General features: G+C 53.4%; 1 protein-coding gene across 1 annotated transcript; it reads right to left on the bottom strand.

Annotated features, from left to right (window-relative positions):
- Erbb2 (erb-b2 receptor tyrosine kinase 2) lies at window positions 1-24,242 on the bottom strand. The gene is made up of 27 exons (XM_038325691.1): window positions 24,011-24,242; window positions 17,356-17,507; window positions 16,423-16,636; window positions 15,267-15,401; window positions 14,691-14,759; window positions 14,405-14,520; window positions 14,138-14,279; window positions 13,232-13,351; window positions 12,863-12,989; window positions 11,068-11,141; window positions 10,878-10,968; window positions 10,502-10,701; window positions 9,890-10,022; window positions 9,717-9,807; window positions 9,015-9,175; window positions 5,478-5,525; window positions 3,992-4,130; window positions 3,784-3,906; window positions 3,508-3,606; window positions 3,105-3,290; window positions 2,812-2,967; window positions 2,632-2,707; window positions 2,270-2,416; window positions 1,785-1,882; window positions 1,417-1,605; window positions 931-1,183; window positions 1-800 (listed from the first exon to the last, which is right to left on the bottom strand). The coding sequence occupies exons 1-27, from the start codon at window positions 24,081-24,083 to the stop codon at window positions 445-447; spliced, it is 3,768 nt and encodes a 1,255-aa protein (XP_038181619.1). The 5' UTR covers window positions 24,084-24,242; the 3' UTR covers window positions 1-444.
- Between the last annotated feature and the right edge of the window lie 1,066 nt (window positions 24,243-25,308).

Here is a 25,308-nt window from a genome sequence, read left to right on the forward strand (position 1 = left end):
AAGGATGGTCTGGATGCTAGTGCAATCCCTTGCCTCTTGGGATGCACGCACAACTCAGTCCTAGTGGGTTGTGCTGTTCCCAAGATATTTGCTTGGGGCCTCTTCCCTTCTGGGCTGAGCTTCCCTCAGTCCTCAGAACCAAGAGAGCCAGGCCAAGCAAAGAAGCCATGACTGTAATATCCATTGGACCCTATAGACTGTCAGAGCAGAGTCTGGGTTCCACTGAAGCTGTCCAGTGTGCCGTCTCTTCCAGCCACATGGCCCCTCTCAACCACTCAGGATGATTCAAGCAGTGAGAAAGGCTCCATAGGGTGGGTTCCTGACACAGCAGGCTGCCCTGGATGTAATGTGGCCAGAGGGCCTCTCCCTGCTTTGCGGTGAGGGAGAGCACAAGCCAGGTTTCCCTCCCTTTGAAGGCAGAACAGGGTCTCTGCAGACGTAACCTCACACGGGCACATCCAGGCCCAAGTACTCAGGGTTCTCTGCCGTAGGGGTTCCTTCAAAGGTACTTGGTGGAGACCCCTTCTCTGATGGGTTCTGGTCCCAGTAATAGAGGTTGTCAAAGGCTGGGCAGAAGGCAGGAGAAGGATGAGGTTGAGAGGCAGTGCCTCCTCTGGGCGCTAAGTACTCAGGGTTTTCCACAGCACCCCCAAAGGAAAAAACGTCTTTGACAACCCCATTCTTCCCAGGAGAGAGAGTCTTGGGTCTTTCTAGAGTAGCAGCAGCAGGTCGGACAGGAGGCAGAGGACCCTCCGGGGTCAAGGGGGGCTGAGGCCGAACTTCTGGCTGGTTCACATATTCTGCAGGAGAGAAGAGGAGCTGTTAGAGAAAAGAACTAAGATGTCCCTGCCCCAGTGCTGCCCCTCAGTGGGTGTGGCCCGAAGGTTCCCAATTCCCCTCTTCCCAATCTCTCAGGCCTGGATTCCATACCAGGCTGGGGGCTGCAGGCCAGGGGAGCAACGTAGCCATCATTCTCAGCAGGCAGGGGTAATGTGGGATCCTCGCTGTACCGCTGTAGAGGGCTGAGGTCGTGTGGAGAGATGCTCGGTAGCCCTTTGGTTGCCCCCATTCCCAGGTCACCAACAAACACATCAGAGCCAGCCCCTTCTGAGGGAGCCAGTGGAGACCTGGGGGGCTCTTCTTCTGAGGGCTCCAGGCCCAGTGTCAGCTCACCACCTCCACTCTGGGTCAGAGAGGGTCACGAGAGAAGTTACTCAAAGGTCTGGGAGGGGGACCTTGGTGGGGAATGATAGGTTCCCAGGACAAAAACACAGGTCACCGTGGAGTCATTATGAAGGGAATGGAGCCCCAAGAGTTGGAAAGCAGTACTGATCATGGAATATTAAGGAAAGGTAAATGTCGGGGAGCACCAAGGGAAAGGACCCCGGTAGCCTCTGTTCTAAGATGGGCACTGACCCTGGCAGACGAGCTGCGGTGCCTACGGTGGGCTGTGCTCCCGGTGCCTGGAGCAGGGTCTGGGCAGAAGAATCCCTGCTGGGGGACCAGATACTCTTCGGCATCTACCAGGTCCCCCATGTCATCATCCTCGAGCAGTGAACGGTAGAAGGTACTATCCAAGGGGCTGGATGGACCCAAGTCCTCGTTCTAGGGAAAGAGACACCAAGTGACAGCCCTTCCCCAGTCCAGCGTTAAGTTCCCCAGAAAGGTTCACCAAGCTTGGACTAGAGGTGGGGACTGGGCTTGGGGAACTGGCATCCAGGTCCCTTCCCTCTGCAGGAAGGAGGATGCTGTTAGGACAGGGATGATGTGGGAAGGCCCAGTACCTGGATGACCACAAAGCGTTGGGGGTCCCTCGCCATGCGGGAGAATTCTGACACCAATTCCCGGAATCTCGGGCGACATTCAGAATCTATCATCCAACCTAGCGCAGGAGAGAGCTTAGCATCCTTATCCCAGGACCAGGCTGAGGACCAGCTGCCTGGCCCCTTCTTGCTCCCTCTGAGTCTGGCCTAGACCACCTGGCTAAACCCCAAGTCCTCACATGGCAGAGAAGCACAAATGGACTCTGGATCTTGAGCCGGAGACCTGGAGCGTTTCTCCTAGGTGCTCCTTTAAACTGGCATCTTTCCCCTCAACAGCTGTCCTCTCGAGCAGCTAGGACTTCCATTGTGAGTGGGACAAAGCACCTTTGGAGGCTTCCTTCAGGGACACCTCTCCATTCACATCTCACTCTTCCTCCCCCAGAACCCACACACAGGTCAGACCACCCCTCCTCTATACCTGAGGCTCAGCCCCACCCACCACGCACATTTGACCATAATCATGTAGACATCAATAGTGCAGATTGGAGGCTGAGGCAAGCGTTCTCCCTTCTCCAGCAAGTCAGGGATCTCCCGGGCTGGGATCCCATCGTAAGGTTTGGCCCCAAACGTCATCAGCTCCCACACGGTCACACCTAGGACAGACAGGCATCAGGAGAGCAGGGACAGGAAGCAGGGACAGGTGTACAATGAGAGGGGCTAGTCTCCTCATACCCCAGGTGGGCACAGGCCAACTCAGGGTGGGCATCAGCAGCCCTCCCCCTCTCCTCCATACCCACCCTCATTCTCGTACCCGTATCCCACCCTGCCAAGGCTACTCATCCAACCCTCCGTCACCACCGCCACACACCATAGCTCCACACATCACTCTGATGGGTGAACCGCCGTCTAAGAATGGATTCCAATGCCATCCACTTGATGGGTACCTGGGAACACAGAGCAAAAAGTCCTGAATGGGTGTGGTAGGGACGTGACCCTTCTCAAAGTTCTCCTGACAGCCAGATACCACCCCACCCCTCCCTTCTCCAACCTTGCCCCCATCTGCATGGTACTCCGTCTCATCAATGTCCAGCAGCCGTGCCAACCCGAAGTCTGTAATCTTGACATGGTTGGGACTCTTGACCAGCACGTTCCGGGCAGCCAGGTCCCTATGCACAAGCCGTACATCCTCCAGGTAGCTCATCCCCTGAAAAATGAGTACCAGTGTAGAACCGGAGTCTGGGTCTCACCTTACTGATACCCCCCCACCCCATCCTGGCATCAGATGAAGACAGGGATTTGCACCCAAAGGACCTGCAGGGTCAGAAGCCCCCAAGCACATACCTTGGCAATCTGAACACACCAGTTGAGCAGGTCCTGGGAGCCCAGGCGACCTCGGTGTTCTCGGACATGGTCCAGAAGGCAGCCATAGGGCATAAGTTGTGTCACCAGCTGCACTGTGGATGTCAGGCAGATGCCCAGGAGGCGTGACACATACGGAGAACCCACACCAGCCATCACATACGCTTCCTGCAGGGAAGGGTACACTGAGATAAAGGAAACCACCTACTCCCACCCACCATACTCCCCTCCTTAGGCTCTCCCATCCCTGCATGGTCTGCAGACCGGGAAGATCAAGAGTCAAGGTTTAGGGGCTCCATCTCAAACCCTAATGAAGAGAAAGCAGCCCAGATCTGCAGCTAGGGGGCTTCTCACAAGTTCCAAGGGAGAAGGAGAAGGGGCTTACATCTAGGATTTCTTTGTTAGCTTTCGGGGATGTGTTTTCCCTCAACACCTTGATGGCCACGGGGATTTTCACGTTCTCCCCATCTGGGATCCAGATGCCCTGAACAGAAAGAAAAGACTCGAGTCAGGTCTGTGGTTCAGATCCCACGGGTCCCCAAGAAGCCACTGAGGAGTAGCCTCTCCCCTCTCCAGCTTGGCCCATTTCTCTCTCTTGTCTACGCCCCTCCAGGCACAGCCCCTCCATATCCACCCGTGCCAGAACCCGGTCCCTCCTGACCTTATAGACGGTGCCGAAAGCTCCGGATCCAAGCACCTTCACCTTCCTTAGCTCAGTCTCTTTGAGGATCCGCATCTGAGCCTGGTTGGGCATGGCTCCGCTGGGCGTCAGTGGCTCCACTAGCTGGATTGAGAGGGTGGTAGGGTGAGCGCCAAGCAATCTGCATATGGGGGAGGGGCTAGGAGACCCTCTCCCCCCACCACCTCACCTCAGTTTCCTGCAGCAGCCTGCGCATTGTATACTTCCGGATTTTCTGCCGCCTCCTCTTGATTAGGATCCCAACAACTACCCCTATGACCAGGAACAACAGGATGCCCACCACAGTTGCGATGATTGATGTCGCTGGGCTGAAAACAGAGACCAAAATCAGAGATTAGGGCTAGTCTAGGGAGGAAATTTGAAGAGACCCCATGAAGGAACAGGAATGTGCTTTGGCTCAAAAACACAATGGGAAGTTGGGCGGGGTGGCACACGCTCTTAATCCCAGAACTCAAGAGGGAGAGGCAGGCGGATCTCTGTGAGTTCGAGGCCAGCCTGGTCTACAGAGTGAGTGAGTTCCAGGACAGCCAAGGCTACACAGAGAAACCCTGTCTTGAAAAACGAACAACAACAAACAAAACAAAACAAAACCCACTTCATGGGAGATAATTCAACAGAGACCTTGTTAATCTGCACTGTGCCCACCCCAGGGATTCTGCCACACTTGAAATGGGGTGCTGGAATGTGTACCCCAAGACTGTATGGTACTAGTCAAATCTCTCCAAAGAGCCATGGTTTCCCATGCTTTCCGGCTGTTGCACCGAGGACACCCATTACCAGGACCCCATTTCTTCTTGATATAATCTTTTTATGACTCAGCTCATCCTGGGGCACATAGGGCCCCTCGATATTCATCAGGCCATTTATTTGTTGGTTCACTTATTTTTTTGACTGAATAGCCCAGGCTGGCTTTGCACTTACATGTGTGTGCCTCCATCTTCCAAACGCTGGGGTCATAAGTGTGTGCCACCATGCCCAGCCATCCTTGATCCCTTTTACCCCATCTTGCTCTGCACAGGGCCTGCTATATATATATATATATATATATATATATATATATATATATATATATATATATATATAGCAAACATTTCATGAATGTTTGCTTCATGAGCAAACAGCTCTTTAAAGCATACCCCAGCTTGCTTTTCTCCTTTCCAAAGCTTGCCTCTGCCAATCCGTAGCACAGTGGCCAAGAACTCTACCCTTCAGATCTGGCCCCCTCTGCACTCTGGGGCTCACTGCAGACACCCTAGAGATCTCTTCCCTACTCTAGACTTGCCTGATCCTCCACCTAAGAGCAAAGGAAGCACAGCGCCCCCTCCTGGAAACCTCCAGCCACCCAGCTTGAACACTGATGTTCTGCATGCTGCCACAGTTTATCTCCAGTTCTAGGTACTTGAACCTGGCCAGTGTCCCTAGAGAAACATCACCAGGGAGCCTCTTGGGACACCAGCCACATTCCTAACATCCCTTACCCCACAGCATCCTGAGCAGGTCCTCATCCACTTCTTGAAACACAAGTCAACAGAGAAAGACTGGGCTAAGGAGGGAGGCACGTGTGGCATGTTGGGAAATCCCTCTATGTACTGCGGACCACCCGGGGTCAACAAAGGAGTCAGGGGCAATGGGGTACCTCTGGGGCTCTGGCCCACCTGGCTCTCTGCTCTGCTGGGCAGCCTCGTTCATCCAGGTCCACACAGCTATAGAAGAGAAAAGCCATCATCAACCCTGGGAACAACCTCCTGGCGCAGGTGTGGTGGATTATTATCCCCATTATGTTAGGCAGAAACTGGGCTGCAGGTCACCGATTTGTCTGTGCCAGCCCATAGGAAGATTCCTTCTTTAGTCTGGGAGCCTACCTCCCCTGTATTCCTGTAACTTCCTATGCTAGGCAGGAAGGGGGCACAGCAAGGCTGAAAAATCAGCTGTTCCCTCCATGAGAGAAGCCTAGGGCATATGGCACACGAGAGGAGAGTTAAACACCGTGGGGCTGGGCTGCAGCTTAGTGGAAGAGGGTCTACAAGGCCCTCTCTGCCAACCAAGCAACAGTTCTGCCTCAACGGTTGGCACTAACATGCCAACACCAGGTCACAAGAAGGCATGCGCACAGATGCCCCTTTGTGTGTGGAGCTGAATGGCAATGAACTGTTTAAAAAACAAGAGCAACATCCCTCAAACAGGGCTGGTGCCGAGGGACATGCTACGAACGGAGAAGTTTGTAGAGGGGGAGACCGAGATGAGCTTACAAAAAAGGACACAGGAAGTGGGTGAGCAGAGCACAGACTATGTAGAGAGGAGTTGGATTACATTAAGAAACGAGGGCAGGGGACTGCAGAGATGAATCAGCACTTAAGAGAACTGGTTGTTCTTCCAGAGGACCCAGGTTCAGTTCCCACATGACACTCACGTGGCAGAACACAAGAGTCTGTAACTGCAGTTCTGGGGGATCCAATGCCCGCACACAGACAAAATACCAATGTGTATGAAATAAGAATAAATACTTTTTAAAAAAAAAAATGAGGGCAGGCCAGGCGGTGGTGGCACACTTTTAATCAAAGAATTTGAGAGGTAGAGGCAGGCGGATCTCTGAGTTGGAGGCCAGCCTGCTCTATAGAATTCTAGGACAGTCAGTCAGGGCTACACAAACCCTGTCTCAAAACAAACAAACAAACAAACAAAACTGAAAGAAAGAGAGAGAAAGAGAGAGAAAGACAAAGAGAGAGAGAGACAGAGCAGGGGGGAGAGAGGGAGGAGGGCAGGAGAGATAACAGGAGGTACAAGCACTGACTGCTCTTCCAGAGGACCCGGGTTTGATTCCCAGCACCCATATAGTGGCTCCCAACACTCTGTAACTCTACTTCCAAGGGATCTGACTGCCTCTTCTGGCATCCACAGGCACCAGGCACACACACGGTGCATAGATACATGCAGACAACAATCTATACTAGCCACTTATATTTCAGCTTGCCATAGGCTATAGTCACTTGAGACGAGGGAGCATCCCTTGAGAATGTGCTCCCACAAGACTGGCCTGTGTGCAAACCTGTGCTGCATTTTCTAGATTGATGATTGATATGGGCGGGTACAGCTCACTGTGGGCAGTGTCACTCCTGGGCTGGTGATCTAGTATGCTGTAAGTCTGAGCAAGTCAAGGGGAGCAATCCAGGAAGCAAAGTTCCTTCGCGTCCTCTGCGTCAATTCCTGCCTCCAGATTCCTGTCTAGAGTTCCTGCCCTGACTTCCCTGGATGACAGTGGACTGTGATGTGGAAGTGGAAGCTAAATAAACCTTTTTCTCCCCGAGTTACTTTTGATCATGGTGTTTATCACAGCAATAGACACCCTAATTAAAACACACCCATACACATGAAATAAGACAATGCAGTTTAAAGAAAAAGGAAGAAAGAGAGAAAAAAGGAAGGAAGAAAGGAAGGAAGGAAGGGAGGGAGGAAGGAAGGAAGTGAAGAGTCCAAGAAATAAATATGGATTCCAAAAATGAGGAATATATATATATAGTTGCAAGTCTGGGAGAATGAGAACAGACCATCAGCAGCTTTTCCAGCAGATCAAGGATCATTCACTCACAGGGAGCTGTTTTCTCAGATGTTTGGGAAGCTTAGGTCATTTTACGACTGGCTGTTTCATTTACAAGACCAGAATGCCCCCCTATAAATTTAGAATGGTGTCCTGGCCAGTCCTGATAAACGACAGAGGTGAACTGAGCTAACCTTTAGGAGACAGAGATAAGGTGACCTTTGGGTCAGATACTGTCTCCGTTATGGACAACTGGCACCAGAGCAGGGTATTTTATGGGATACATCTGGTCAAGAGACTAGCTGACCGGACTAAGATCTCAGACCTCCTTATCACAGCTGTCAAATTGATGAAGTATACCTTGTGAGAAAAACCTGGGAACAGACAAATGGGACTGTCCCCAAGATGACCCAAGCCCCTACCAATAGAATTACTGTTACTAAGCCCCCCTCCCCATGTAACCTGTAAACCTATAAAAGCTGAATAAAGAGTTGGATCGGTGTGATCAGTTGGCGAGACCTGCTGATTCACCCACAGACGCCTGTGAAATTAATAAAATAACCTCATGCTAATTGCATCTGTTGGTTTGGGTCATCGAGTTAAGGGGGAAATCGCCACCCTTGAAAACGAGGGTCTTTTCAGAAGGAAGGGAGGGAGGGCAGGTGGAAGGAAGGAGGGAAGGGAGGAGGAAGGAAGGAAGGAAGGAAGAAGGAAAGAAAGAAAGAGAGAGAGAGGGAGGAAGGAAGGAAGGAAGGAAGGAAGGAAGGAAGGAAGGAAGGAAGGAAGGAAGAAGTGGTCACGTCGGTAGTTGGTAAGATGGCTCAGCAGGTAAGGGCATTTACAGCCAAGCCTGAAGACTATGTTCGATCCCTAAGCTCCACATGGGAGGAGGAGAGAATCAACCCTGGGGTTGATTCCACCTGCCTGTCTTGCACATGAATGCCTGCCCAGCATGCATACACATACACAAATAAATGTAATTACAGTAACACATTAAAAATTTTAAATTTCCAGGCGAGATAGAAAAGAATGCTGCTGGCAATTCAACTGTGAATAATTTGGACAGTTTCCCCTGGTGATTTAACTGAAATCATCAGGCTTTTGAGCAAGTGCCTCTGCCCACCGAACCATTGTGCCAACCCCTAATGAGTTATTTTTAGTTTTCTATATCTGTAAAGTGTCTGAGTATATGTGTGTACCTGCAGGGGCCAGAAAAAAAACCTTGGAGTTCTGGAGGCTAGAGTTAATAGAAACCATGAGTCTCCCGAGGGACCAAACTCCAATCCTCTGAAAGCGCAGACAGTGCCCTTAACCACACAACCACCTCTCCAGCCCCTTATGTGTTATTTAGTGATTAGAAAAAAAATACAAAAATGACATCTCAGCCAGGTGGTGGCGGCGCACACTTTTAATCCCAGCACTTGGGAGGCAGAGGACAGTGGATCTCTGAGTTCAAGGCCAGTCTGGTCTACCAGACAGAGTTCCAGGACAACAGCCAGAGCTGTTATATACAAAACCCTGTCTCAAAAAAAAAAAAAATTAAATTTACATCTCGATATGAATGAAGGTGGGTTTATTCTCCTTTCAGAACAAGAGCTCCAAGGGGCTCCTATCATGAAAGCCCTCCTTTCTACAGAAAAAAACTCCCTCCACTCACGAATGGGTGCAGTTGATGGGGCACGGCTGGCATATGCCCTCCTCATCCGGGTACTTCCAGATGGGCATGTAGGAGAGGTCTGGTTTCACCCCACTGGGGCAGCGAGCCACACAGAAGGGTGAGTCCTTGTAGTGGGTGCAGGCCTTACACTCATCAGCCTCCTGGATAGAGAGGAAGAGTTGCGTGTGGGGAGGGGGAGGACCACCATCCTTACACTGAAGGATCAAGCCCCACGTCCCTGACTAACTAGCAACCCTGCCTCCCCGTCACTGAGGTAAACATCCCTGTTCATTACAAGGAAATGGAGGCACCCAGAGAGGGACGTGCCTTCTCCAAGGTGTGACAAGTGACAGCTATTATGTACAAAGTTTTCTCCGTGCTTGGGCGCTGTGCCAAATCCTATTTAATTTCATTCTCACCACACCCCAACCGGGCAGGAACTATTACAACATTCTCCCTATAGAAGGAAAAACTGAGTTTGGAAACAGGGCCTGGATTTGGTCCTTAGCACAGTCACATCCAAAGACACAGGCCTTCTTGGGAACTGAAGCATCACCAGCATGAAGGAGTATCCCAGGGTCCACAGCCCAATGTGGTCAGCACCCCCCTCCCTCCGCCAACTGCTATCCAGGTCTAGGCTGAGCCTTCTCTGGGAATATTTTATCCTGTAGCAACCTGCCAGTCCCTCCCCTAGCACCTTACCGATCCAGTGCAGGTCTCTGTGTTGTTTTGAGGCTGACACTCGGGGTGACAGGGCAGACAATGCTTGCCACTCACATACTCCCTAGGGAGCCTTCAAGAGAGGTGGGTGTGGTAAGGGGTCTGGGAGGAGTCCTGTGTACCCCTCAAGCCACCCACTCCTCTGCCGCTCATACCCCTTCCAAACTCGGCACTCTTCCACACACTCCTGGCCCCGAAGGAACTGGCTGCAGTTGACACACTGGGTGGGCCCTGGTCCCCAGCAGTGCCCATTGGCACACAGTGGGTGGCAGGCTAAGCCCTCGAGACCTGCAGTGAGGAGAAAAGCAGCAGAGGTGTTCAGAGAGGCTCGGGTCTAAGCCAACAGGCTGTATTGTAAGCATGGCTCTGGCCTGAAGGGATAGAGATTGATGCTAGGACACAGGGAAAGGAAGAATCCTGTGGTTCAAAAAATAGGGAAGGGATGGGTGTTTGGGCAGCAAGGAAGGACACAGCTGGAAGCCATTACACAAGGCCAACCCATCACAGGCAAGAGAAGGACAAGGCTCTAGCAGGCATAATAGCTTACGCCTTTAATCCCAGCACTCAGAAGGTAGAGGCAGGCGGATCTCTGTGAGCCTGAGGCCAGCCTGGCCAACATAGTGAGTTCCAGGACAGCCAGAGCTGCGTAGTGAGATCCTATCTCAAAACAACAACAACAAAGGGCTCTAAAAACAGGAGGCTTGCACAGGCCAGAGGCTACTGATACTCCTGCGCACTGGCCCTCAGTGCTGGGCTTCCTGTCTTACCACATTCTTCCTCTGGCCGGTTCCCAGTGTGGAGCAGGGCCTGGTGGGGGTTCCGGAAGAGCTGGTCCCAAGGTACAGTGTGTACGAAGCAGAGACGGGTGTTGCGGTGAATGAGCGCCAGTCCGCTACCCAGCTCCCGCAGTGAGCGCAACCCCAGCCAGCGGATTCCCAGGCCTTGCAGCGCCAATGAGTAGGCACCACTGTGGAAAGGAGGTTTCCAGTTGCAAGAAGGTACCTACTCTAGGCCCATTTTTTCTGCCACCAAAGGGCCACTGTCACCCTCCTCCTGCCTCAGAATGCTCTGCAGACTCATGTTAAAGCTCCGGTGGTGTAACTGGGGAGCAGGGCCCCCTCGGCCCCCTCCGCTCACACTTACTCATGGAGAATTCGTCCCCTGATGACTCGAAGGTTCTGGAAGACACTGAGGTCATGGAAGCTGTCTGGCCATGCTGAAATGTATAGGTAACCTGCAGGCAGAATAGGGGGCTGGGTATGCAGAAAGGTCCAGAACTCCCACCCCCACCCCCTGGCCCCTGCCCCCAGCAGGACACAGAAAGACAGTTCACCTGTGATCTCCTCCAGGGCTTCAAACACTTGGAGCTGCTCAGGCCTCAGGGGGGCAATGCCGGAGGCAGGGTTCCTGGAAGGATCAGGAGGATGGAGGTCAGGAGCCCCAGTTGGCCTTGAGACACCACTCTCCTCCCTCACCGACACCTTCACTTAAAGCCTAATCAAGTGTGGCTGTTCCGATCCTGAGACTCAAAGCCTAGGGTCCAAATCTGGCAGCACAACATCTGTGTCCTTTGAGCTAGAAGTCTCCCTTGCAGAAGTATGGCCAGCAAAGACGCCGGCTTCAGCTGCTAGAGGCATCAACAAGCTGAGCAAGCAGTTTGTATGAGAGACACCTGAAAATGGCCGGCTTCAGTTGCTAGAGACATCAACAAGCTGAGTGGTTTGTATGAGAGACATCTGAAAATGGCCCAAGAAGCCATGAGTGAACAGGGGAGCTACATAAAACCCTGATCTCTGCAGGGTCTGAAACACAAACACAGAGCACTCAGGGTCCTCGAGCCCTGTTCTTAGAGCGTCCCAAACATTAACTCTTTCAGACTTTAGAACCACCTCGTGCAGAGCTATGACGGTCTTCATCCTGCACACGAGGGCTATGAGACATAGAAAGGAGAAGGCAATGAAGCTAATGAGCATGACTCTGCCATACAAGTGTGAGGACCTGAGTTCAATACCCAGAACCCACATTAAAACGCCCTTGTGTGATGGCGAGCTTGCAACCCAACCCCAACATGGAAGTGGTAAAGACAGTTCCTGGGGTGCCCTAGCCAGTCAGCCTAGCCTGTTCTGGTGAGCTCCAGGCCAGTGAGGGGCTCTATTTTGAAAAACAAGATGGATGGCTCCTAAGGAGCCACACCTGCGGCTGCCCTTCAGACACACAGACGCACAGAGGAAAAGACAGATACACACTGATATACAGACACACACACACACACACACACACACACACACACGGGAGGTCCGGTAAGTATCAAACCCAAGTCTGGACTCTGCTGCCTGTCTCTGCTGCCTCCTGTTCTGTAGCTATGATAAAAAATGAGGCAGTTTGGGTGCTGAAGAGATGGTTCAGCCTTTAAAAGCACTAGTCGCTCTTCCAGAAGACTCGGGTTCAATTCCCAGCACCCACATGGCAGCTCACAACTGTCTGTAACTCCAGTTCCAGGGCTTCTGACCCCTCACACAGACACACATGCAGGCAAAATACCAATACACATAAAATAAAAGTAAAAAAAAAAATAGGCAGGCTCAACAAAACTGTTGTGAACAACTCCTCAAAGCAAGGGTACATGGCAGCTTCAATAAGCCAGCCTTGCCAGCCGACACTGTCTCTCTGTGTCCACCAATCTCCAGAAGCCCTACAGGAACACACTAAACTTTAACACTGTTCCCTCTGGGATGGGAGCACTGGACTTCATCCGGATGGTTTGATCACCACGTATGACCATGTCTATGGATAACAAGTTGTTCATAAAAGTAACCTTCGGGGGCTAGAGAGATGGCTCAGAGGTTAAGAGCACTAGCTGCTCTTCCTGAGGTCCTGAGTTCAATTCCCAGCACCCACATGGTGGCTCAGAGTCATATGTAATGAGATCTGGTGCCTTCCTCTGGCATGCAGGTGTACATGCAAGCAGAACACTGCATACATAATAAATAAATCTTTTAAAAAAAAAGTAACCTTCAACGCCACATCCCTGGCTCCCTCTGGTCTCCCCCACTTAGGGATTCCTCAGAGATGCTGCTGCTACACCTGGGTCTTCCCTGACGCCACCTCAGGCCACTGTGTACCCTTACCCATCAAAGCTCTCTGGCAAAAATGCCAGGCTCCCAAAGATCTTCTTGCAGCCCACGAACTCCTGGATATTGGCACTGGTGATGGCTCTTGCCCCTCGAAGGTGCTCCATGCCCAGACCATAGCACACTGAAGGAAAGGGTGGTGCCAAAGGGGCCATCTCAGCACCACATGGCATACCAGAGACCTGTCCGCTATCCCCTCCTGAAGTGGCAAGTCTCTTCCCTACGCTGGCAAGAGACACTCAGGAGACAGATTTGGCGAGGGGCAGGGTAGGCAGGGCAGTGGGAGAAAAGCATTGGGGGGGGGGGGGTCTAAGCAACAGTAGGGTGGGCCAGGCTGGGATGGCAGTCAGGGGCTGCAGCTGGTACCTCGGGCACAGGGCTTGCTGCATTTTTCACACCGCTGTGTTCCATCCTCGGCCGTCACCTCTTGGTTATTCAGGGGACAGACCAGAGTGCAGGATCCCACTTCCGTAGAAAGGTAGTTGTCTGCACAGATTGGGAACGCAAATCCACGTCGCCCAGCCTCCCAACCCACCATGAGCAAGGCCTCTGTGCCCAGGTCTAAGAGGAATACTACCAACCCATCCCTGAAGGCCCTCTCTGCACCTGACTCGGGATCACCATTTCCTCCTATTCCAAAAGCACCGTTATCTGCATTTTGCAAAAAGGGAAAGCAAAGCCTGGAGTTATGCAAATCACCCCCATCTTTAGGCCACTAAGTAACAACGGAGCCAGGAAATCTTTTTTTTTTTTTTTTAAGCCGTGGCGCGCACCTTTAATCCTAGCACTTGGGAGGCAGAGCCGGGATGCTTGCTATGAGTTCAAGGCCAGCCTGGTCTACCCAGCAAGTTCCAGGACAGCCAGGACTACAAAGATAGACCCTGACTAGAACAAACCAAAACAAAAAGAGAAAAAGCAAGGAAGGACTGGAGAGATGGCTCAGCAGCTCAGAGCACTGGCTGCTCTTGCAGAGGACCCAGGTTCAGTTCCTAGCACCCACATGGTAGCTCACAACCACCAGGTCCAGAGGATTTGACTCCTTCTTCAGACTTCCACACGCATATGGTGCACAGACACACACCCAGGCAAAACACTCACGCACATAAAACAAAAATAAATATAATAATTTTTAAGGAAAACAATGAGGTGGCTGGACTGGAGAGTCGTGACCAGCCCTCCAATGGGCACCAACACTCACAACATGCTCCCATTTATACCAGCCATTTTCCCTAGCCAAGGCATTAAAATGATGTTCTTCTACCCAGCACTCACAGGGACAGGTGGTCACACAGCTGGCACCAAAGGTGTAGCGACCCTCAGGGTTGGGCATGGACTCGAAGGTGTCTGTGTTGTAGGTGACGAGGGCCGGGCAGTGCAGTTCACAGATGCCACTATGGTTGAAGTGGAGGCAGGCCTGGCAGAGACAGGCCGCTGGTGGTCACTGGGATGTTGCAACCTGGTGCGCCAATGGCAGTAGGGCAGTGCCAGGAAAGATGCCCACCCCTTGTGTCCTGGAGGATTGGCTCAAGGGGCACATACCAGGCAGTCAGAATGCTTGGGGCCCGTGCAGCCTGCAGCACACTGCTCATGGCAGCAGTCAGTGGGCAGCCGGCCCTTGCATCGGGCACAGCCACTGGTGCAGATGGTGCCAGTCACTGTTGAGGAGAGGACAGGATAGGTGCTGGGTGAGGCCTGGGCAGCAGACCCTCAGCAGCATAGCATCGCCTTCTAGGAGACAGCTTATCCCAAATAAGTCACCCCACCACTCCCAGCTGTCCACCTGCCCCAGCCCCACCTCCAGATGCCAAGTCTCCCTCAGACTCACAGATCTGACAGTCCTCAGGGCTCTCACCCCAGCAGTGATTGTCATTACAGGCTGGGGCGCAGGGTGGGCCTAAGGAAGGAATGGAAGGGACAAAGTAAGGGAGGGAGGCAGTGAGGGGGAGGGAGTGAAAGGGAGGAGGGAGTGGGGAGGAGGCAGTGAGGGGGAGGCAGTGGGAGGAGGCAGTGAGGGGAAGGAGGCAGTGAGGGGGAGGGAGTGGGGAGGAGGGAGTGGGGAGGAGGCAGTGAGGGGGAGGAGGCAGTGAGGGGGAGGAGGCAGTGGGGGGAGGCAGTCATGGGGAGGCAGTGAGGGGGAGGAGGCAGTGAAGGGGAGGAGGCAGTGGGAGGGGAAGGCACTGGGAAGCGACAGATTGGTGGGAAGAATATGTCAGCAGAGCCCAAGTGCAGATGCATAGTAAGGGGAGGACCCAAAAGGGCAAGAGGCCTCAGCAGGTGGAGATCCTGCTTACAGCAGGGAGACAGCAATAAGGACAAGAAAGGCGTGGGCAGGGTGGTGGCTGAGATGGGGCTGTAGGTTAGAGGTCTGGGTCAGGCGGGCTGTCTCAGCAGCAGGGCTTACAGGTCCGGGAGCGGTTGGTGTCTATATCTACAGGAGCCAGCTGGTTATTCTTGCGGAAGACATCCTTCCACAAAACGGTGTCCTGGTAGCAGAGCTGAGGGTTCCCTCGGATCAAAACTCCTCCCTTCAGGATCTCTGTGGGGAAGGTGAAGTGGTCAGCTCCCTTCCAGCCTCCCTGGGGCCTCCTGCTTCCCCAGTGAGCAGCCACACACAGGAACAACCAAGGATGAGGAAGAGGGGATCGGGTCGGCAGAGTGGGTATGTTCACGTGGGTGGGGGTCCCCGGCTGCCTTTGCCTCACCCTGTGCACACTGTGTGGGGGTGAACAGAGAGGCTCCAAGGCAGGGGGATAGCTCAGTGGCAGAGCAAGCACTCAGCATGCACCAGAACAACAAAAAAAGTCCCTAAAGTCTGAAACCCCACTTTACCACTGACTGGCTGTGTAACCTTGAACAAGTCATTGCTCCTCTGCATGCCTCGAATTCTCATCTGTAGAGTGAGAAGAACACTGGAGAAGGCGGGTGGTGGCATGCCTGTGATCCCAGCACTAGGGAGCTGAGGCAGGAGGACTGCTTGGGGCTATGTAGTGAGATCACGTCTCAAAACAACAAGACCAGAAAAACAAAATAAACATAACAGAAACAAACACACTCGGTGGGTTAGTAGCAGGACTTGCAGGATTGCAGCAGAACTGAACCGGGAGTCAGCATGCAAAACACCTGGTGCCCTGGGTGGGACAGGGTCAGGTCAGGGCTGCCACGTGCAGTTCCACGGATGGACTGTCCACTGCACACTTTGACACGGCCAAGATGAAGGGGTAAAAAAACAACAACAACAAACAAACAAACAAACAAACAAAAAGCCAACGGTCTGATCTCTAATAATTAAATCACGGATCTGATGCAAGCTGCAACTTCCTGAAAAGAAGGGGATCAAACCTGGGGCCTTGCACATGCTAACCAAGCACTCTGCCACTGAGCCACCACACGGCCTTCTTTTTCTAATCTTCATAGGGGTGCAAAGAGAGGGAGGCTTGTCTGGTCTGCACGCAGCCAGGGGGTATCATACATAACCCCACCGAGCCCCGCCTGAGCCAGAATGGCCCTAGTCAGCAAACAAGACCCAGGAGGAGAAGCTTGCAATGGCAGCAAGGCACCTGTGAGACTTCGAAGCTGCAGCTCCCGCAGCCCTTCTGGGGCTTTGCTTGGGGCGGTGGTGACATTGTCCAGAGGGTCTCGGTTGTCTAGCACAGCCAGAGCATACTTGTCCTCAAAGAGCTGGGTCCCTCTCACGATGCGCAGTCTCTGCAGTGGGACGTGCGTCACCTGATTATGAGCGATGAGCATGTATCCCTGAACTTCCTGGATGTCCTGGCGGGAAAGGCAGGGGATGCGGAAGGTAAGCGAGTCTGGGCTTGAGAAGTGCCTGCACCTCACAAGGCCTGAGGGTAACCCAGGGTTGGGGCTATGTCCTGCAAGGCCCCCTGGCCATGGAGCCGTCTTGCCCCCTAGGATGACAGAGCCCTAAGCTACTCCCCCATCTGGTCTCACCAGATCCGAGGCCTGAGGGACCAGGGCTGACAAGAGTACAGGAACGCTCTGGCAGCTGGAGCCAGAGACCCACCCTCTGTATATCTCTAGTTTCATCTTTGACAGGTAGGGCCGGGTAAGATGGCATCTGTGATTTCACAGGCCACGTCTGTCCCCTTGCAGTTGTCTCCAGGGCCTGTGGATACGATCTAAACTCCTCTCCCTCCTGCTATAACCTTCCCTCAGACATTTCTCTCGCATTCTTCACAATGGTGGGTCAGGATGTCTGCTAGTCTAATACATAGAGAAACTGCGGCCCGAGGCCTGGAGAGGTTAAAGGTCTAGACCACATTCACAGAACTGGACCTGGAACTCACATCCCTACATGAACAGTTGATGGGGAGAGCTGAAGCAGCCACTGCAGAGGGAGTCAACTGGTCATCTGGGTTTACACAGGTATCAAAGGCATTCCTATTTGAGGAGCCACAAGAGAGGAAACAGAGGAGAAGGGTACCCCCCCTCCTCACACACACAGGGGGCTCAGCAGGACCCGGTCTCACCTGCAGGAATGAGAGGCTGGCATTGGCGGGCAAGTAGGTAAGCTCCAGATTACCCTGGACCACCTGGCAGCCCTGGTAGAGGTGGCGGAGCATGTCCAGGTGGGTCTCTGGACTGGCAGGGAGCCGCAGCTTCATGTCCGTGCCGGTGCACACTGGCGGAGGGGAGGATGTAGGTCAGGACACAGCTCATGACCTTCTCCAATCTAGTCGCCTTCTCCACACTCACTCCCTGGAGTCATGTCATCTCAGACAGGGAGAAGGCATGGCTGACGGCCTTTCCGCCCATGCCCCTGCATCCACAAGGTCTACAGCAGAAGAATGCTCTCGTGTTTGGGAAGAAGTTGGCAAACTGGGGAGAGGCCCCCTATTTAGCTGGGCCACCTTGTGCATTCAGTGGGGCTCCAATGTGTCAGCCCTTTAGGGCTTACCACCCATTTAGGGTTTCAGCAGGCAAAGAAAGCCTCCCTTTGTCCCAGAACTGAGGGTGAAAAATCCCCGAAGAGAGACGATGATGAATCAGACCCCTCTGGATACCCCCATTGGCCTCCCAGGCAAATAAACTCAGGGCATCCTCCTTCTGCCATTCCAGCACACCCACATGTCAACTCCCTGCTCAGGATAACCGCCCCCACAGGACTACCCAAAACATGGGCCAGGAAGATTGGCTGGACGCTCTGCTGGGACATAAGGGGAGTCAGGGGCCTGGCCATCATTGCAGGGCTCACATGGAGAAGAAAAGCCTAGAACACCAGCTAGGGGCCTCGGCTGCAGATCCTGACCAGGGAGAGGCACAATCTGCAGGTTTCTACACCGGCTCCCTCACCCTCACCCTCACCACCTCCTGGGGCAAGACTCCAGAAGCAGCTGGCAGAAGCTATGCCACGAAACTCCTGCCACAAGGGCACTACGTCAGCTCTGTGTACCTGCCCGATGCCAACTATCAACTTGGGGTCACAAAATGCACTGCCATCCCCTTGCCTACCTGACTCTCAGCTGGTTTCCTAGAGACCAGATATTCCCACTAAAGTCCTCAAATAGGAGAAGCTGCCCCCCTCCCCAGCTAGGGGGCTCCAGGTAGCAGCTGGCACTGAGCCTACCAGCAGGAAAGAGATTAAAGTGCCCAGTTGAACTTGTTTTTCTGCTCGGGTGAGAAGATGAATCACCGGGAGCATCTTGCCCAGGAGGTTGGGGGGAAGGCGGGTGGAGGTGTTGCCTTTACATACACAGGCCCACGGGTGCCTGAGCTGCTAAGAATCCCTATGGGTTACCGCTCTGCCTTCCAGCGACTGTGTGCAGAATCAAGAGACAGTACAATGACCAGCTTCGAGATCAGACTTCAGAAGCCCTGCTGTACCAGCTACATGGAACCTAAAGCCAAATCCTAGTTATCCTCCTGCCTCCAGATCTGGGGAAGGCTTGAGGGCAAGTTCCTGGGCTCCCAGGCTGCCTTCAATGGCCTCAAACTGAAGGCCTTCTAGTAACATTCAGAGTCCTCTTCTTGCCCCTCTAGGCAGACAGGGAAGGGAGCAAGGAGGGAGGAGGGGAAGGAACAGAAATAGAAATCAAAGGCTCATCTCTTGGATAGAGGGGAGACAACCAGGCCTGCGACCCCATACCGCACCCACTAGCACCCTATCCTCTCTTTTCTCGCTCACCCCCCCACACCGAGTCTCCCAAAAGAAACAGGAGCAAGGGGTGGCAACAGGGCCCAAAATAACGCCCTGCTGCCAGGACCTCCCCCAGCATCGCAGCTTCAGCTGCTTCCAAGCACAGCTGTCTCTAGGCCCAGATCCCAGCTCCAGCCTAGCTGGGGACAGGATGGCAGAGCTGGAGTAGGGGCCCAGCCCCTGAGGCAGTTTACCCCCTGCGGCCCTCTGTGGCCTCATCTCCAAGGGGAAGGGACACCAGCTGTGGCAGCCAAGCAAAAGGAGATCAACATTAGCAGTTGCCATGGTAACCGAACTGAGTGCCTACTGTATACATCAGATGCTGAGGAGACTGCCTCTGTTTTACAAAGAAGGAAACGGATCCTTCCAAGATCCTAAAACAGGCTCAGCAATAAATGACTTGCAGACCATGTACAAGGTCCGAGTCCCAGTGCCTGCACCGCAACGCCCAAAAAAACCAACCAACCAACCAAACCAAAACAACAGCAAAACCAGCAACCAAGCAAGGCAGATGAGATCTGAATCCAAGTCTGCCTCAGATCCCCTGTTCCCTCCATGAAACCTCAGCGCACACAAAATAACAATGTCACACCCCCCACGAGCATAAAAACACACTAATTCTCCAGTGTGACCAATAAACACACAGGCTCAGGCAGGGCAGAGTGGCTGGGCTGGGCAGAAGGTCAGAAAGACTGGCAGCCACACCCCACTAGCCAGTTTGTTTATCTGATTTGTGGTCGGTTTGAGTAAGAGTCTTAAAGTGTTCGCAGACAGGTGGGAAAATTGGTACCGAGACCTCCTCCAGGGGAGCTGAGAGCTGCCAGCTGACCCCACACCCAAACACCACGCTGACAGCCAGCCAGGAAAGCCTCTGGATCCTTTCCAAGTCTCTGCCTCCCTCCCACTCCCCACTCCGTACCAGACTCACCCCATCGGCTCTGACCACAGTCCCCATAACCACCCTGGCCCATGAATTTCAGGGTGGGGCAAAAGGCTCTAATTCTACAGAGGGATGCTCTCTGCCTCCAAGACAGAAGCCCCATCTTCCCACTCTTGGAGACAAAAGTAGTATAAAGCAAGACCATCTCAGAGCAAAGCCAGGGCTCACAGTGAGAGCTGGACAAGTATCTACTGAATGAATGAATAAATTAATGAATGAATGAGTGTGTGTGTGAATGACATCTAGTCAAGAGCCTCCAAACTGGAAAGAAGAAGTAACCATCCCTCTGCTCAGAGCTGGCCACGGTCCTTCATGTCCCTCCTGCTGAACACTGGTAATCAAGGTTTAGCCCCAGCTCAGGGCTTCTCAGGTGGGTTCCTGTCTCCCAGCTAGTACTCAGCTGTGTTCTGTCTTCTTTCTTCATTTGCAGTGTGGAGGACAGAGCCCAGGACCTCCTGCATGGGGGCGCCCCCAGCTGCTATCTTGCTCACAATATGAAAGCCAACACTTCCCTAGGTCTTCATAAACACTGCCAGGAAACTACCTACATCCCCAAAGCTTCCCAACCAGGCCAGAGGCCAGAGCTCTCTCAAATGACGCCAGGACTCCCTTGCCGCACACACCTGCTCTATGACACGGGTGGCAGAGCAGAGCCTGGACTCAGGTTCTTTTGTCCAGACCCCTAGCTCAGCTCCTCTTGGGCCAAAGTGAGCATATGCTAAATCAGACTCAGATCTCTAAAGCGAACAGTGACTGGGACATAGCTGGCCCCGTGGTGAATATTTACTGAACTCAACAAGTGGCAACAACTCTTCCTCCCTTCAGAGGGCCCTGAGAGTTAAAGGGGAGGAAGGGAGAAGCACTCTGTAAACACAAGCAAGCTCTATAAACAGACCACAGCAACCCAAACACAGGTTTTAAGGATTCACCCACCACCACTGCCGACAATACACAGGCCCCCTTCACATCCTCTGCCTGATTGGTGACCTAGCAAATAACAGAACTGTCACTCCAAGAGACCAGGAGAGCTGTCCACCGGTTGGGGACAGGAAAGGGGTTCTCCTCCCTTGATCATTCATGCGCCCACCTTCCCAGGGCCTTCCTCTGCCTTCCAGCCCAACCTCCATCAGCTCCTCATGTTTCCCCTTGATCTGCCTACATTCCCATGGGCCTGTGGATCCCAGTGGTCTCGACACCTTCCTGCCCTCCGTCCCTGGCACTACTGAGGGCCCAAGAAAGGCTAGCACGGGCTAGACAGGAAGGGAGCTAACTCTGCAGCCAGGAAGGCATCTCAGGCCCCCATCTCAGGGCACCTTTTCCAGCCTGGGTTAGGGGCTTGGAAAGCCACACCGAGTAACAGACTAGCCCTTCTTCCCTGTGTGACTGCCTGGCGGCCCCAAGGCCCATTTCACCCATGCCTGGTGGATGACAGAACGCTGACCACCTCTTAAAAGCCCCTGATAAGCCTCTTCGTTTCTCTGAGGTTCGTTTTTTTCATCTGTCCACCCACTTCTCTGGACAGTGCAGAGAGGGGACAAAGCCATCTATGGAAAAGGACCTGCCATGTAGGAACGAACACACAGAGGTTTTTTTTTACAAGGTGAGAAGCAGGTATAGAGCAGTAGCTGGGTAATTACAAATGAGGAAAAAAAGAGAAAGCCCTTCCATTTCACTTTGAAATGCAATACACTTTTTTCTTTTTCTTGTTAGGGTTTATTTTATTTGATGTGTTTGAACGCTTTGCCTGCCCTCGTGTGTACACTCCACACATGCCTGGTACCTGTGGGGGTCAGAATTGGGCATCAGGTCTACAAAACTGGAGTTAGGAGGCTGTGAGCCACCACGGGTGCTGGGAACGGAGCCCATGTCCTCTGCAAGAAGAATCTATTTAGTCTCCTAGAGCAGAAGGAGGGAAGGGTTTGGAGAGAACCACACTAGAACTGAAACATGAACGAGCCCTGCAAGGTTAAAGATGTGTGTTCACTGCACGCCACGAAGCCTAGAGCCCTAAGGATCCCAACAACATCTTGACCCTCAGGCTCTCCCCAGATCTCCTTTCCCTACATAACCTGCCCTTCACCAGTTCTGGGGTAAAATCTGGAGCTAGAGGCAGCTGGATGGCGTTCTGCCTTTTTAACCATGTCCTGGCAAGACAAACTGTTTTGTTCCTCTGCACCCAGCGGCCCCCTACCCCATCCGGAGAACTGACCCCTCAGGTTCCCACTCTACAGTATGGAGAACTGACCCCTCAGGTTCCCACTCTACAGTATAAGGCCTCTCACCCCTGGCCAACTCCACTCCCAGACTCAGGGTAAGGGCCTGGTCTCACTTTTCTCAACAGAAAGTCCACGGTAAGGATGCCCTCCTGAGAAACTGAAAGGAATCCTCATCCTTGGTCCTCAGCCAGGCAAGGGGCATCCCGCACTGTTTACAGCAGATATAGCCTACTACCTTGAGGGAGGAGTTCCTGGAGAGGGCAGAGTTCATCTCATGTCCCCAAGTTAGCAGAGAGATTGCTGTTTGGCAACACAAAGCCCAACACACAAACATACGACCATCATAAACACCTCGGACATACAGAGGTACCCCACAGAAAGAACAGCAGTGGGGACTCTGGGGGACACACAGATGACACCCCAGTAATCTCCAGGCTCCCAGGCCTCTGGAGAACATCCATTGCTCCCAGAACCTGCTTTCTCTGTCTTCCTACAGCCTACTGAATCAGGAAGCTTGGTGCTCCCACTGTTGCAGGTAGATTCATATTATGGTTTCAAATATGTGACTGGGAGTCACACTGCCTGGGGTCCACCCCTTATTCGGTGATACTTCAGCTCTCCAGCCTGAGTTCTCACCCCGGCACAATGAGAAGCCTGCTGTGGAGGCTCTACTGTGGAGTTGTTCTTAGGACTGAAGAAGGAATGCACGCAAACCACCCACTCACCGGCCCGGCAGAGCAGACACACAGGGAGTGTATATCAGCTTCTACGCTTACGGTAGAAATGGACATACGGGTTAGTATATACCCTGCCGGGTCACCCTCCCAGCCCCCAGCACGAAGACAGAGGACAGAGGCAAGAGAGCAACCCAGTTCTCGGTCTCTGGCTGATCTTACTTCTTTTCGATGCCTTCCCCTCAAATGCCCAGGAACCCTTCCCACTTTACTAAATGAAAACCGGAGAACACACAACCACCCTTCAAGATCGGAGCTTTCCCAGACTCCTAAAGCACACAGTTCTTGAAGAGGCGCTAAGGAAATTTGTTCAAAACAGAACTGTGGGAAGTGCAGCCCAGTGATACAGCTCTTAAACGCCGGAGACTGGGGTATGACAGTGCGGTAGGGGGTGTTCCATCCCCAGCACAGAAAAAAAGAAAAAAGAAAAAAATAAAAAAAAAACTTGTTCAAAACAAATGCCTACCCCCCTTCCGTCCCCCTCAAACCCAGACACCATGGAGAAACAACTCAACTGGGGACCCGCCACTGGGTCCTCCCTGCTCAACTGGACCGGCTACTTTCCCCACCGCCCCCCCCCCCCCTTCACTGCGACCCCGCAGGAAGCTGGAGTAACTTACTAAACCAAAAGAGCCGGAGGGGGGGGTGGGGAGGGGGAGGGGCAGAGCAGAGGGGACCCCCGAAGGCATCTTGCCCAGTCCTGTCCGGAGGCGGAGGCTGCCAACTGGAAGAGCTTTGAGAAAGCGTGAGGGGGCTCGGAAGGGGGGAAACGCGCACGCACGCACAGCGCTCCGCACACCCTCCGGAGGAAAACTTTCAGACAAGTTTCAGAGAACTTTCCCCGAGGAGTTCCCGGAGCCTCTCTGAGCCCGGAAAGCTCCGGTGTGGTCAGCGGAGGCCGGTCCTGATCTCCAGTGTGGTCCTCCGAGTGACTGCCCCATCTCCAGCTGCTCTGATCCCCTCCGGGCCGCGGCGCCGGCAGCCGGGATCGCCCCATCGCCCCGGACCGCCCGGCTGTAGGAGCTCACGGGGCCCTGGGGTCCCGGTCGCCCGTGGGCACAGCCGCAGCGGCCCGCGCCCTCCCCATGACAAACCCACCTTGGGTGCCCGCGGTTCCGGGGGGCAGGAGGGCGAGGAGGAGCCCCCAGCGACACCAGGCCGCCAGCTCCATGGTGTTCACTGCGGCTCCGGCCCCATGGTTCAGGCTGGACCAGGCTGCGAGCGCGGGGCGCGGCGAGGGCAGGCACAGGCGAGGCGCCGGAAGGGGCCGCCGGGGAAGGGGCGCTCCTGGGCTCTGGGTTCACAGCGGCGGGCAATCTCAGTTCCACAACTTCACGCCGCACTTCCTCGAGCAGCCCTCCTCCTCCTCCACCTCCTCCGCCGCCCGTGATTGGGAGCCGCGCGCTCCCGGCTCGCCCCCCCACCCCTCCAACTGCATTCCAGCAAGGCTGGGAGTGGCTCTCAGCTTCACTTTCTCCCTCCCGGCGCAGGCCTGGGTGCGTCGCGCCCTGCACCCCGACGCCTGGCTAGCTCGCTGCAGTTCTCACCCATTTCCTAAAAGCAAAACATCCCTTTACCCCTCTTTGCCTGTCTCAGGTTTTATCTTGAACGTTCTGGGATGTTTGCATCTGACCCCATCACATTCTTAATATCAAATAGTGGATCTGCCGCCACATCCTCAGGTAAAATCAACAGTCAGGGAAGAAGATGTGTTATGTCTAACTGGCAACTTCCAGGACGCTCTGGGATGTCAATTCCATCCTTTTAGGTATCTCCAGCCTGATCTTAGAGGGGTCCACGGAACTAGGAGGAGACAACCACATCGAGGGACCTCTGTTCATCCTTGGAAAAACAACTTCCCCTATGCCCTCCTTAACTTTTTATTTTTTATTTATTTTTATTTCGAGTTATGCGTGTTCACGTGTGTTTGTGGGGTGGGAGGAGGAATCCTATAAGTGCAGTTGTCCACAGAGGTCAGTAGGGGGCGTGGGAATCCCCTGAAGCTGGATTTACAGGCAGTGGTGTGCAGCCCACCTTGGCGCTGGGAACTAAATTTGGGTCCTCTGCAAGAGCTGCACACGCTCTTAACTGCTCAGCCATCTCTCCAGACCCCATTCCTGTTTCCTCATAAGTTCACCCAGGACGTAGTTCGTTCAGTGTCTCCTCTGTCCCTGTCCTTTTCCCCTCCCAGTTTACCCCTGAAGTGCTTAGCCACCACCCCTGAAGCCTGGCAACAGTGGGGAAGGGGAAAGAAAGGCATGCCTTTTGTTGGAAATTCCAAGAACACCCTGCAGGAGGTGTGTTTACCCTAACAAGTTACCCGTTGTTTATCTGAAATTCAAATTGAACTCACAACTTGACTTTTTAATTGCTAAATCTGGGGATGTTAGTTGGCC

Source organism: Arvicola amphibius, chromosome 4 (assembly GCF_903992535.2).
Source record: "Arvicola amphibius chromosome 4, mArvAmp1.2, whole genome shotgun sequence".
In the NCBI taxonomy this organism is placed as follows: Eukaryota; Metazoa; Chordata; class Mammalia; order Rodentia; family Cricetidae; genus Arvicola; species Arvicola amphibius.

Bases quoted from the DNA above. Each gene is read 5' to 3' on its own strand.
- Erbb2 (XM_038325691.1), bottom strand. From the start codon at position 24,083: ATGGAGCTGGCGGCCTGGTGTCGCTGGGGGCTCCTCCTCGCCCTCCTG. The intron at 16,637-17,355 runs GTGAGACCGGGT...CTTTCCCGCCAG, and splicing joins CCAGCCTCTCATTCCTGCAG to GACATCCAGGAAGTTCAGGG. The intron at 10,023-10,501 runs GTAAGACAGGAA...TCCTCACTGCAG, and splicing joins CCGGCCAGAGGAAGAATGTG to GTCTCGAGGGCTTAGCCTGC.